This window comes from Rhea americana, unplaced genomic scaffold, assembly GCF_003343005.1.
Source record: "Rhea americana isolate MKP2758 unplaced genomic scaffold, rheAme1 scaffold_217, whole genome shotgun sequence".
NCBI classification, from domain to species: domain Eukaryota; kingdom Metazoa; phylum Chordata; class Aves; order Rheiformes; family Rheidae; genus Rhea; species Rhea americana.
Window position 1 is genome coordinate 1,370,980 of NW_028186317.1, and position 12,892 is coordinate 1,383,871.

General features: G+C 44.2%; 2 protein-coding genes across 2 annotated transcripts in view; both read left to right on the top strand.

The window, feature by feature from the left end:
• IFFO2 (intermediate filament family orphan 2) overlaps positions 1-12,379 on the top strand; it is a gene marked incomplete at its 5' end in the record, with an annotated part of 42,272 nt that extends 29,893 nt beyond the window's left edge. Inside the window, 4 exons of the mRNA XM_085305234.1 lie at positions 1,669-1,789; positions 4,428-4,517; positions 5,149-5,279; positions 6,012-12,379. Coding sequence (XP_085161360.1) covers positions 1,669-1,789; positions 4,428-4,517; positions 5,149-5,279; positions 6,012-6,117 — 448 coding nt within the window. The remainder of the gene's footprint in view (positions 1-1,668; positions 1,790-4,427; positions 4,518-5,148; positions 5,280-6,011) is intronic.
• The window catches only part of ALDH4A1 (aldehyde dehydrogenase 4 family member A1), a 7,834-nt gene continuing 6,180 nt past the window's right edge, over positions 11,239-12,892 (top strand). Inside the window, exons 1-2 of the mRNA XM_085305235.1 lie at positions 11,239-11,271; positions 12,079-12,306. Coding sequence (XP_085161361.1) covers positions 11,239-11,271; positions 12,079-12,306 — 261 coding nt within the window. The remainder of the gene's footprint in view (positions 11,272-12,078; positions 12,307-12,892) is intronic.

The following is a 12,892-nucleotide window of genomic DNA, read 5'->3' on the forward strand; positions in this document are numbered from 1 at the left end:
GAAAAACAAGAGGCTCCAGCTTAGCCACTAGGTTGGTAACACATATAAGTTTTAGTGGCATTGTTACACCTGACCTGTGATATCCAGCTTTTATTGATTTTGCTGATTGAAATTTTTTTCTCCTGGTCCTGTACTAGTTGGCAGATAATTACTGACCACATAAATATTTTAAAACTTACCTTGGACTAAATTTACAGTTCTTACTTGTGCCACAAAGACACAGTTGTACTACCAGCTATCTTTTCAAATAGATTGTCCACGCAAAGTATCTTAAATTGTCTGTAGAACAACTTTGTTACTGAAAGGTGGACACCTTCACATAGTTCAGTAGTTCTTGGTTTCAACAAGAGGAAAAAAAACAATATCTCAGGAATCATCTTGATAGATTTGAAGCAGGTTGATTTAGATCAGTGTTCATGGCTTATCGAAGGTGATTTCACACCTGAAGTATGCTTGGGGGCATTTTGAGGTAGAAGGGAAGGGTTTACAGACAGCAGAGCAACTTGCCTCATTAACAGAAATTCAAAGCAATTTGCATGTTATCTAATAAAGAACCAAGTGTTTAGCAAAACGCAGCCAAAATGCAATCATCTTGGAGCGATTTGTGTGACTGAAGTAAGCAGCAGCGGGAACTGGGAGTCCTTGTGCTCTCTAACAAAGATAGCTCTTGCRAAAAGAAACCGATTTGAACAAATTGTATTGCAAAAGGCAGAATCACTTATGTCCGWGTGTGTGTGTGGTTTTTTGTTTGAGTCAGATTGAGTGTAGGCACAGACTGCCTCTTTTGTGAAGCTCTTTAGTCTCCTAAAGACAGTGTTGTACTCAGCTTCCGGCTCGAGATGTTATCTGCTTAAAAGGAAATGAACTAAAGAAACAAAAATGCCTCACTCAGAAATTAGCGGACTTCTGTGAGCATTTTCAGATTTTTGTCAGGCTTCCTTAACAAGGACAAGAAGCAGCTACTGGGGCTTGGCTCTGCTTCTGTTSAAACCAGAAGCAACTCAAGAGCCTTCTGAAACTTTCCTTAATTGCACAACCAGCTGCACTGCAGAGGCTTGACCACATAACGGTGTTATAGGCCACTTCTACCCGTGTTTATTCTTAGTTTTAAGTGGTTTTAGTAGTATTCTTGTTGTTCAATTCAGTAATAATTATTTATATTCTTTTGTGCRTTGTTTTGGGGAACAGCTTTTTTTCATCGCTGTCTTGAAGCTAACTTTTGTAACTGCTGCAGGGAAAACGTTGGCAAAACTTCAGCATTAAAATCTGCAGGGAGTCTTCTAGTGGCTACTTCTTGTAAAAATTTCTCAAACTGTATTTGGGTTCGTTTTCCCACATAGAAAAAGAATAGTTTAAACAATTTTTGTGGTTTTGCAAATAGGGGAGACTAACTTGCAGCACCACCTGGAGGTGGAAGCTGGGAGTGTGTTCTTGAACTGGGAATGTTAACAAGGTCCCTTTATTGTACTGGGGGTGGCAAAGAGCCCAGGCGCGAGGGACTTGCAGGCAGCGGCACAGCCTGTCTTTAAAAACTTCCAAGATTTGCAACAGTTGTATTGTCTCCTTCACTCAGTTCTCATAGTCTTTTCCTGTAGAAGATCATTGAAGGACTGAGGAAATGGGGCTAGAGTTGTTTTCCCTCATGCTTTTTTTCTGTGTTCTTACCAGACGTGAGACCTTTGATTTTGATGACGACTGTGATAGTTTAACATGGGAGGAGAATGAGGAAACATTGCTACTCTGGGAAGACTTCACAAATTGCAATCCGTCGATTGACCTCCAAGGAGAGGTGAGTTTCCTTAAACTCGTCTCTGCAGGAATGGTGTCCTTCAGCTGCTCTTTTAGCCGTTTCCGCCTTYGGGTATTTGGCTGGTGATCTAGTTTGCCAGGCAAACTTGCTTCAATTTCAAATCCTCTTAGTGCTTTCTGTTTATGGTTGCTTTTCGATCTGTCCAATCAGTTTATTTGCCAAACTTCATTTCTTCTACTCCTTTAAAATAAGTGTTTAAAATACCAAGTGAGTGTCAAGGGATCTGATGTGTCTTAGCTGTTGCAGAAGCATCACACAATCTGTCTCCCTAACCGGTTATTCATCTAAAGCCCTATATCCTTCACACAGCATCTTGCTTTCTCTGTGGATTATCATTCACACCTTTACTGACACAGAAATAATGCACACAGGATGTGGGATGGTACTGCACATTTTTCTAGTGGGGAGAAAAATAAGTTCAGTATAGTCCCTAAATGATATTAAACTATAAACGGCCTGTCAGAAACAAAGAGGCTGTGATGGCAGAAGACCTCATGGCGCTTCTGAACCAGTGACTCTTGTGCTTCCGTCTTTCCTGCCGTTAGGCATCTCCTGGCTTTGGTGGATGATAAACAGCTTGCTTTTAATCCTCAGGATTCCATGCAAAATAAACTAATGGCTTCATGCTGCCTCATTCAGTGACTCCTGAGCCCTTTTAAACAGGCCTAAAGACAGATTTAAATGGCAAGGTCTGGCTTTGTGCAGGCGATCTTAAACRTGATGTTATTATTTCATTACTGGGTAGTATGACAGCAGTAGGTGAGAAATAATCCTGCTTTCTTCCATCACCGCTATAGTGTAAAGATGCTGAGGCAGCAATCTTCTGAATATTGTCTCGTGTTGGCTGCCAGAGGTGCGTTAATTTACATCGTACCATTTGTTTATCATCTGGCATACAGTGAAACTGCAGAGATTATTTAAAAGTGCTAGAACCGCAGAAAGCCRTGTACTTAGCTGTATGTTGTCTTGTGAGCAGGGCGAGTGGCAGAGTGATAACGTGTAACTATGCGCTGGAATTAGTGACAGATTTATTTGCATATACCCATGTGTGCATGTATAAGCACAGTTATCAGAGGAATATTGCAGAACTCAGACCTTCCATGCAAAAACTCTAAAGGTTTTAAGAAGCTTAAATCCTTCTAAATGAAAATTATACAAGGAAAGGGTAGATTTGTCTTGTAGATGGAGATGCAGAATAAAGACTGCTCAGYCTGTGCCTGGTTTTTAACATAGTGCTTTACATGCCTGAGTCTTCCACTGGCTTTATTCCTTTCAAGTTCTTATGCAAGTGCCCTAGCCACCTTCTTTTATGACCTTCCTCCTTAAAGCTCTCCTGCATATAAAAGGATAAGTGGAATGATTCTTGTTACTATAGGCTGGTTAGCCTGACGTTGATCCCAGGTAGGATCCTGATAAATCTGCTACAGATGTGGCCAGAGGATGGTGACATAATTGATGCTCCTCAGTTGCATTAAATTGACGATAACATTTTTTTTCTGAAAAAAAGTAAGGTAGATGATAACATGAAAGAAAGAATAGTGACATCATTAAACTAGAAGACWGTTGGTTTAGTCCCTCTGAAGGTGTGGAGTAGTGCTATATGTTTGAGTTCATAGCTCAGACCACAAGTTATGTGCTCTGGATACCAAGGAATGACGATAGAGGTATTGTTGCCAAGCAGGGTGTTTCTGGTGGGTACCGCCACGTATCTGTGATCTTGTGTGCACTGTTTCCATCAGCAGTGTGCTTGAGAGAGCTCGTCTTACTCAGCAGTTACGTGAAGAATTGTAATAAGAAGCAATGCACGTGGAGTATACGTGCAAGACGATGGAGACTGGAAGGACTTGAGAGTAATAGTGTATAATCTGAAAATGAGCTTCCGCTGCAAAGCTGTTAGCAGTGGGTTGGTCACTGCAGAAGCAAGGGAAAATCGAGTATGTCTAGAGAGCTATTACCATTTTTGTGCACTGRTCAGACTGTTACTGGGGCACTTGTCCGGTACTGAGTGGAACTTGAAAATCAGCATTGGGAAAGATTCAGAAAAGACCTCCTAAAATACATATATTTTTGGGGGGTTCTTTGGTGTGCATCAAGTTCTTGAGTGTCATTGTTGGAGTCTTTGGTCAGTAGGATCCTTGACTAGAGACTTTTCTAGCTGTGTGTACAAAGCCGTGATTGTACTGTACAAAAGTGTCTTCACCTAGTGTGCCATTTGAATGGAGCAGTATTCCTTCTTGTCATACAAAAAAAACCCCTTTGTATGAAAGACCATAAGAACTTGTATTTCTGAATGAGTTTAGTGAGAATCTTCAGTCTGCAGATGAATTGCTCATGTAATGAAGTTTGCGTGCTCATGGTTATGTACTCCTCTTCACCGCACAGAGCATGCACTTAGTTTAGGCTGTCTGCAGCCTTTTCTTCAAGAAACTGAGGAAGGCAGCTCTGTATTAAAACACAGTGCTAATATCATGCTGCTAGGAAATAACATTGAATGGTTACGTTGTTGTGGGGAAAACAGAACAATCCCTGGAAGAAGATTGAACAAACTGGTTTGTGTGGTGTTTGGGACCTTTTATGATTTCTCACTGATTACTCTATATCCTTCTTTCTCCTGCAGGAGGAAAACCTGGGAAACTTGATTCACGAAACAGAATCTTTCTTTAAAACAAGAGACAAAGAATACCAAGAAACAATAGGACAAATAGAGGTAAGGAAATGATTCATGACAAAATATATATTGTTTTAAATGGAAGAAAACCCTGTGAGGATATTCTGATACACAAGCACACACGGTGGAGTGTATATATGTGTAAGAAGGCAAAAGTGTTTTCCTTTTTCTTACCTTTGGGATTTTTTCTAAATACAACTCTCCATATAGCACTGTTAGCGAGTAAGCATAAATCTGTAACCTCCAGGACAGAGAACAAAAAATGCACTATTTTTTTCCCAGTTGACTTAGGTACCCACCATCTCACCGGGAAACACTTTATAAGAAATATTCTCAAAGGTTGCCAGGCTAAACAGCTGTAGCTTCTCAAAAACCTTTGTGCTGCCTAGAACATGCTTTTGTTACTTACTGCACGTTGACAAACAAGATACTAAGCAGCAAAAAGTTCAAGAGGTGTTTAAAAACAATGTCAAGCTCTGACTAAAATACTCTTCACAAGCTGAGGCGTACGATGACAGCAGGCAACAGTGAGGTTTGAGGGCATATTGCGGGCGTTTTGGGTTGACTCCGGGCAGTTTTAGCCTCTCCAGCAGTGTGTCACATAGAACGAGGCTGGGAGAAGCAGCAAGCAAGTTGCCTGAGGTTCATCGCTCTCTCTTCTTCCGTACAGCTGGAACTGGCTACRGCAAAGAGTGACATGAATCGCCACCTTCATGAATATATGGAAATGTGTAGTATGAAAAGGGGCCTGGATGTACAAATGGAAACCTGTCGTAGACTTATTAAAGGCTCTGCTGACAGGTAAGATGAGGTCACYGTGCTGCCTGGGGTGCCTCGGAGACTCGCTTTGCTCGTGTGTTGCCTGACACCTTGTTAGTAGACAGTAGTATTGTTTTGCCTCAAGGTTTGTTATTTGGATAATGTTTTCTTGTTCAGGGACAAGTAACAGTCTTAAAAGAAACTTTGTAATTGTGTATAGGGTTCAGCCAACACCACCGCTTAGTCTAAAATGTCGTAGATCTAGACCTAATCTGTCTAGATTCTAAAATAAACAAACACCCCCAAAATAAACTGCCCGCTTCCGCCCAAAAAAACAGAACAAAAAAATCCCTCCAAGGCCTTGTCTATGGCCTTGTACAAAAAACTCTACCTTTTCTTTTTTATATATTGAGAACCTATTTATACGCCATAGAGGGATTTTTCTCCTCTCACTTGCCCTTCCTGTCCTGGCTTAAAAGAACAACAAAAACCTTTCTCAAGGTGCGACATGAGTTTGAAGCTCTCTATTATGTTGCACTAGCATGTTCACTGGGCTGCCTTTATGTTTAAATAGCAGGTTGCATATGTGGGGTTGGGAGCCCATGGGATGCTTATGCTTATTACTGGTGCTTAATGCAAAACTGCTCTTTCATAAGGGATATTCATAGCTGTTTGGGGCAGTGAAAGAGCACCTTTTCTTTAAGAACTTCTTTTTTTTTCTTTGTTATTAGCACTTAGTTTTTTGTCTCAACCTATCTCTGAATTTGTCTACAGGAATTCTCCATCTCCCAGCTCTGTAGCCAGCAGCGACTCAGGAAACACAGATGAAATTCAGGACGAGTTGGACAGAGAGGCGGATGTGGAACCCATGGTCAGCTGATACGTATTTGGAGCATTCCAGGGAAAGGGAAACTTTGAGAAAAGATCAAAAAAACAATACATGGATGGAGGAAAAAAGACTTTTAAGCCCGTGCACAGGGTTTCTAAGGACTCATTCCTACACGCATCCCCACCCCACCCAAGGATTGGTGCTGTAAATTTCTACTGTTATACAAATCATAAATGCAGAGTCCTGTAAGAAAACATGGTGTTTTAATTGTGCCTTTGCCCCAAGCTGAGCCACTTTGAGCTCCAGTGGAATACTAATAGCAGGTGTTTTTATAAAAAATATTATAAAAAAAATCTGGCAGCAGCAAAGATTGGTGCTGCAAAGGCTCTGGGTATTTCAATAAGCTTATGGTTTTATTGAACTGCTGCACTGATTGGCAAAAGGAACACTGGCAAATTGAGAAGCGAATCCAGGACAATTAAGGTATGATTAAAAATGTCTGGCATAAAAAAGAATGCCTCCAAATTGAACTGTAAACACTTAAAAATAATAGTGGGTTTAGAGAGAGCTTTTAGGATTAAGCAGCTATACAGTATTTAAAGGAATTTCTTCATTCCATCTTTTTGGGTGAAGGAGCTTTTGAGATCTGCACAAGCTTTCTGCTAAACTCGAGAATCCGACAAAGCAGGTCTCAGCTCGGTGGCAAAGCGGGTGGCAAAAGGAGGGGTCAGTGGGGTGGGAATATCACTGATAAACTACTATGCAAAAAAAAGCTCGCCTTATTTATATGGAATGTTTGGTCCTTGCTGGGCTGCAGTTATCTCTTGGGGAAAGGAAAGCTAAAACCACATTTGCACATGTTAGTTATCTGTAGAGCTTCCTTTGAGGAGGAATGTCTTGTTACAAAGCCTTTGTTTCCAGTGATTGGATTATGAGGGGAATCAGCCCTTCGGTTCCCCCAGTATTTTCTTTTTTCTTTCTTTCTTTCTTTTTTTTTTTGCAGATTTTACTTTGACTGGGAGATAACTACATTTTTTGCTGCTTTCATGATGTTTAGAGTGGGATAGTCAAAGCATCAGGATAAACTGACATGCCATGCTATAGATGTAGGCTTGAGACRGGACTTTGGGAGAGTTCCAGACCACTGTTCTTCAGAGAAGCTGGAAATCAGAAAATACTGTAATCCTTTTTAGGGCRTAGTAAAATGAATCCCAAACTACTGCTGTCCTAGAATTAGGGAAGAAGAGCCATGTGCTTTCTCTGTGAGAAAGTGAGAAGACCTGGGCTTTATTTGTCAGTCTCTCTGTATTTTTGAAACCAGAGAAAGCAGCATCAGAAGTCTGATTACTTGGTAACAGAGGGAACTCTGGCATGAACAGGCTGTTTATGGTCATTAAGGGGAGTTGTAGCACCTCAGCCAGGTAAAAACAGGGTGTAAACCTAAGCCAATACACTTCTCTTGTTGTTATTTTTTAGGCCCAGGTGGAAAGTACGGTTAATACTGCCTAAAAGTTACTGTAGAGTTAACTAGCACTTGCGTGACTTGAGTATAAATACCAAATGTATGTTTTTTTTTTTTCCTGCCAGAAAACTTAGAAACTGTTATGGAAGGAGCAGTGCTAAGGCTGGACAGGGAAAAACCGGATTAAAGCACCTTCTCAGTGTTTTGTGGAGCTAAGATGGCCAGCGTTTTAGCTTCCTGAGTTTTGTTTCTAAGCCTCTCCCACTTATTGATCTTCGATCAGTGGGATTGCTTTGTAAGCAAGCAGCCGGGGCTGACCAGCGTGGCTTCCTTCCTAAAGGGCCCGAGTGTTTCAGTGGATGATGGTGCRTTTCCAGGCAGAAGGCGCCTCTCCGTCCTGCCGGGCGAAATGCCGGAGGGTTCCCGCGGGCGCTGTCGCGGCGGGAGTGAAACGGTCCCCTCCACGTGAGCGTAGTGCGTTGCTGCCCGCAGCTTTCCTCTCCGCTTTGATCCATCTCGTGCTGAGACACGACGGTGCTTTTAGGCTCCGCCGGTCAGATGGGCTCCCTGTGGTTTTCCGAATGGGGAGAATTACAATGATCCATCCGGATCCACAGTGATCCGTCAGTGACTTCCGTCCATAAAAAAAGAGACTCAAGGATGTTCTTGGGGTTTCCTTGCCGTTTGAAATACTCGGTGCAGTTATTCATAGAGTAGCTAGTAACTTCATGGTTCTTGTGTTGTTCGTTAGGGGCTTTTTCAAAGCCCGTTTCATCACATAGATACAACTGTTCTCTGAAGAAGAAACCTTATTCCAAAGTGCTCATTCCTATTATTTTTTTATGTGGCCAAAGTGGTAAATGCTATGTTCATTAAGGCTGCAAGTTTGGGGGGTGGGTGGGCAGGGGCAAGAAATACCAGCTGTGGTATTTCTTGGGTTTTTTTGAGGGGACCAGGRTTGCATGTTTTCCTTCAAGTATTCTTAAGGTTATCGAGCCTGTTTGAACTGCAGCTGCTAAAGGTGTCGTTTCTCAGGAGGCTGAGAAACCCGTCCGCCAAAGCTGAACGTCTGTAATGCTTTGGGGGCTTTCGGCGGAGGCATCCTTTGAGCGATCTGCTTGCCCGGGGAGTCAGCCGCCTCGGAGGCTGTCCTTCGGCTGTCCTCAGATTACAAAGTGCTCTTTGGTACTGGAGACACCGAGCGATTTGAACAGCCGTCCAGCTTAGCTGCGGGGGGTTATTTTTATTATTATTATATTTCTTTAAAACTCAGTGTCSTAGTAGGGAAAGGGCTGAGTGTTCCTGAAACTAGCAGCTGGTATGTTGAGGTAGGAAAGAATATGCTCAGTTGGACAGTGTGAGCCAAATGAGGAAGTGGGTGTTCCGCTGTCAGTATAAGTTTTCCGTAACCTACAGTTTTTAATCTCATAGCCATAATTATGAGGAGCATCGGTAAGGGGGCTGCATTTGTTCATAAGTGTAAGGGATGTGGGGCTGTAGTGAAGAGTATAGAAATAACGTGTATGATGGTGATGTGTACGATGGTAAATTACCGTGGTGGTTGGTGTCCGTTTCTTATAACCGTATGTAATCCGCTTTAAGAAGAGAAAAGATGTTTTTATACCTGGGATTGGGGGGGGGTTATTTTCCTCTAGGCTGTATAGGACTTAGTAGCTGGTGGTCAACCTTCTGGGAGTTACGGGGGTTGCTGCTTGGTAGTTTCCCTAGCAAGTTTCTGGTTAGTTTAGTCTCAAGTGATGCTGCTGATTTAACCGACAGTGGTCCTGTTCTGTTTGCGTTTAACCACTCTGTAGCAACCAGATCAAACGCTTGCCAGAAAAAAATTGTGAAAATGCTGGAAATTATTTTGGTGACCTCTTTTTTGTTTTTTTTTTCTTTGTAAAGCTGTAAATACTTTATTTTTGTTTTCTATTCTTAATGCGGTGTCATATTGACACTTTTTTAGACTTCTAATCAGAAAATCCTCCTCATTGTTTCTCATTTTTTAAAAGGGGATTTCAAGGAAGCAAATTTTTTTGCTTGTTAGCAGTGTAATAATAGATCAAATTACTAAAATGGATTTGTACAAAATGTTTTCAGTACACAAATGGCAGTTGCTTTTGTGGATGCATGTTGTTCAAAACCGTCCAAAGAATCATATGATACAACCATTTTTCAAGGATTTAGTAACTATCATATTAGTTCAGACAACAAAAAATCAAAATTGTTTTAAAAAGTTTCTTTTGGGGGGGCATATAATGGAATTGAACTAAGCTAAATGTGTAATGTATTTATAAATACCACAGTATATATTCTATTTTTATTAGAGGTTTTTAAAGTGCAAACGGATTTCTGTTAGCAAATACAATTATTCCCTTGTAAAGTATCTTCTGCTTTGACGAGACTCCAGATTCTCAAGCGGTTTCAAGCGACAGCGCAGGCCTGGCTGTGACGCACCCGCCCGTCGCGAGAGGGGAACAGGCGCCCGGTCGCCAGCTTTTCTGTCACTGCAGAACTGTCGCCGTTTCCCCGGTTTTGGCCCCCCCTGATCTCCAGGCCTTCTGCTAGAGGGTGAGTAAGGACCGATCTGCTCTGCTGACTGCAGGTGATAAGGCCTGGAGTGAAACTTGGGTTTTACTTGGCTGGAYGAAAACCTGCGTTTGCCTGCGATGAAACAAAGCAACGGGGCAGAATTGTGCCGGAGTTTAGACCGAACGCTGTTTCCCTCTCGTAAGAGATGTTCTGGCATGACTGTTCCTGCCAGCAAAAATACCAGCTCTGTCGCCGCCCGAGGCGGGCTGAGTGAGAGCAGCGGTGGTAGGTGGGTGCTCACAGCCGTGCCGCAGCACTGCAGTCTCTACAAAGCAGCGGTTTGCTTGTTTCCCTTGGCTCCGGAAAGACGAGAAGAATGTTTGTGCCTGCGACGTGTGACGAAGAGACCTGCAAGGCTGGGAAGTCTTTGACTGCGCTTCGTGTTTGCGAGCGCTTCGTTATAGAGTCGAGCGTTTAACGTGAGACTTGCTGCGACACAAGTAAGCAGTGAAAACGCTGTGTAACGAGAGGGACCGGACTCTTCCCGTGCCGTGTTCCGTCGTGTAATGCCCTCGTGAGGATTTTCAGCATTTTTGCTTCGGGACTTCAGGGCTTGGATTCTCTTGCGCTGGTCCAGGGCTTGGGTTGGAGGGGAACACACAGGTTTTAAAACGTTTTCCTTCAGTGTTACGTCACCTAAATGCCCGACTTGAAGCTTTTATTAAAATGGAACTTGAACCGGTTTGAGTTTTAAGCGCCCTGTTAAGGCAACGCGTAGTATCCTTGCGCTAAAAGCGCTGGGTTTAAAGGTGAACTAGAAATGCTACCGGCCAAACTGTAAATTCTGCTCCTTGCCAGCCCGCTTCTGGCGAGAGCGCGAGGAGGGGAACGCTGAAGGCTTGAACACGAGTCTGGCAAAGTAGTGAACAAACACGTGCTTTCTTTTTTTGTGCCTGTTTTTGTGTGTAGTTCAGTGTCTTGAGACGCTTCTGCACTTGCAGAAGCCTTTCAAGCTGCTTCTTTTGAAGAAGCAAAAATTATAAGAAATGGCTATTTGATGATGCTTCTTGAAATCTGGATTCCCTCCGGTCCAGTTTGAGGCACTCCCACACTGAACCCCTCTGTAAGCGAGGGACGGGGGGTGCTTTTACGTCCGGCTGGGTCAGCGCGCCGAGGAAATGAAGATGTTAACGCTGAAGGAAAACCCCAGGGTGYGTCGCGGAGGGCTTTGCAGCTGACGGTCTGTGTCGTTCCCGTGGCCGAAGGCTCCGGTACTGCGGTGCTGCAAACCTAATTAGTGTGGTTTGTTGGCTGCCTGAACTGACAATCCCTAAGTAGATTTAATCTAAAATCCTAAAAGTGTTTTTTTTTTCTTTTTTTTTCTTAATTAGAAAGGGTTTAGGATGATTAAAAGCTTGGTCACTGTAGACGCACTTCCTGTGTAATGTGGTCTCACCGGAAGAAACACGCAATTTAGTCTCTGAAACACATTACCTGTGGCTAACGTGTATGTAGCTTGGTTCTGCCAAAAAAAAAAAAAAAAAGGTTATTTATTATTTAAAGTGTTTAAATGGAGGATATCGATTCATCTTCTCCCACGCCACGTCACTTCCTGTCCGTTCTTCTTAGGTCATGTAAGAATTTGTTTTATACACATGAAAACAGACTACTGATCAGTGTGGAAATGAACCTGTTTACCGTACTGTTGTAAATATTGTGCTTTATATTCTGTATATTAGCTTCTTTTAAAGAAAAAGACTTAACTGATAACGCTATTTGATCTCTGGTAAGGAAAGGTCCRAGGATGAACCAGTTCCTGAGCTTGCTCCAAAGAGCTGCGGTCCCTTGCCCCGAGTTCGGATTTAAATCCGTTTCCCCCGCCTCGAAGTCCGTCCTTGGCGTTTGGAAGCGGGCCGAGCGTCGGTGCCCCCGGCGAGCTCAGCCCGTCGGAAGGGGCACCCGGAGACGCGCAGCGAGAGCGTCGCAGCCCCTGCCGATCACCTCCCTTTCCCTTTCAGTGCCAAAAAGCCCACGCGCTCGAGGGCCGGCGTCCAGCCGCCGGCGCCGCCGCGTCCTCTCCCCGGCCCCCCGCTCGCTGCCGCCAGCCCGCTCCCGGAGAGGCGCCGGCGTCCTGGTTCATCCTTGGGGGCCCGATCCGTAAACTCCGAAGTGTGAACGGTCGATTGCCGAGTCGCGGACCGAACGGGCTTCTCCGCTCGGAAGCTCGTCGAGGAAAACGGGTTACAGTACTTCTCTGGTTACGAGGAAAAAAAAAATTAAAATAAATGCCAAACTCCTGGTGCTCGTCTGCGCGTGTTCATTCCCGTGCTGCACGGCGCCGGGTCCGAGCGACGCTCCCTCGGGGCTCCGCGKTTGGGGAAGAGCCGGGGGGGCCCTTCCCRCRCCCCCCTCCCCCGTGTCCCCGCAGCGGATCCCCCCTGCCAGCGGGGCCGAGCCCCGGGCCCCCCTTCCAGAGCCAAAGGGCTCCTAACAGCCCCAAAGCGTTCACACCCTCGGAAAACGCGAGTGCCATCCGCAGCCCCACCGCTCTGCGTCAACAAGCCCCTCGCGGGGCTAGCAGGGCCCTGCGCTGTACCCCTTAAGAGGGCCCCCATTATTATTATTATTATTATTACTATTATTATTATTACTATTATTATTATTATGCCGTTTAAAAGCCGCGGCCTCGCCGCCTTCAGCTGGCCGCTTCCTCCCTCGCCGGCCGGTCGCAGGCGCGAGGAGGCCGCAGCCGCCCGCCCGCGCCGCCGRGCGCCAGGAAGAGGCAATTTTTTTTTATTACTTTTTGTTTTCGGTTTCCCCTTTCGCTTTCTG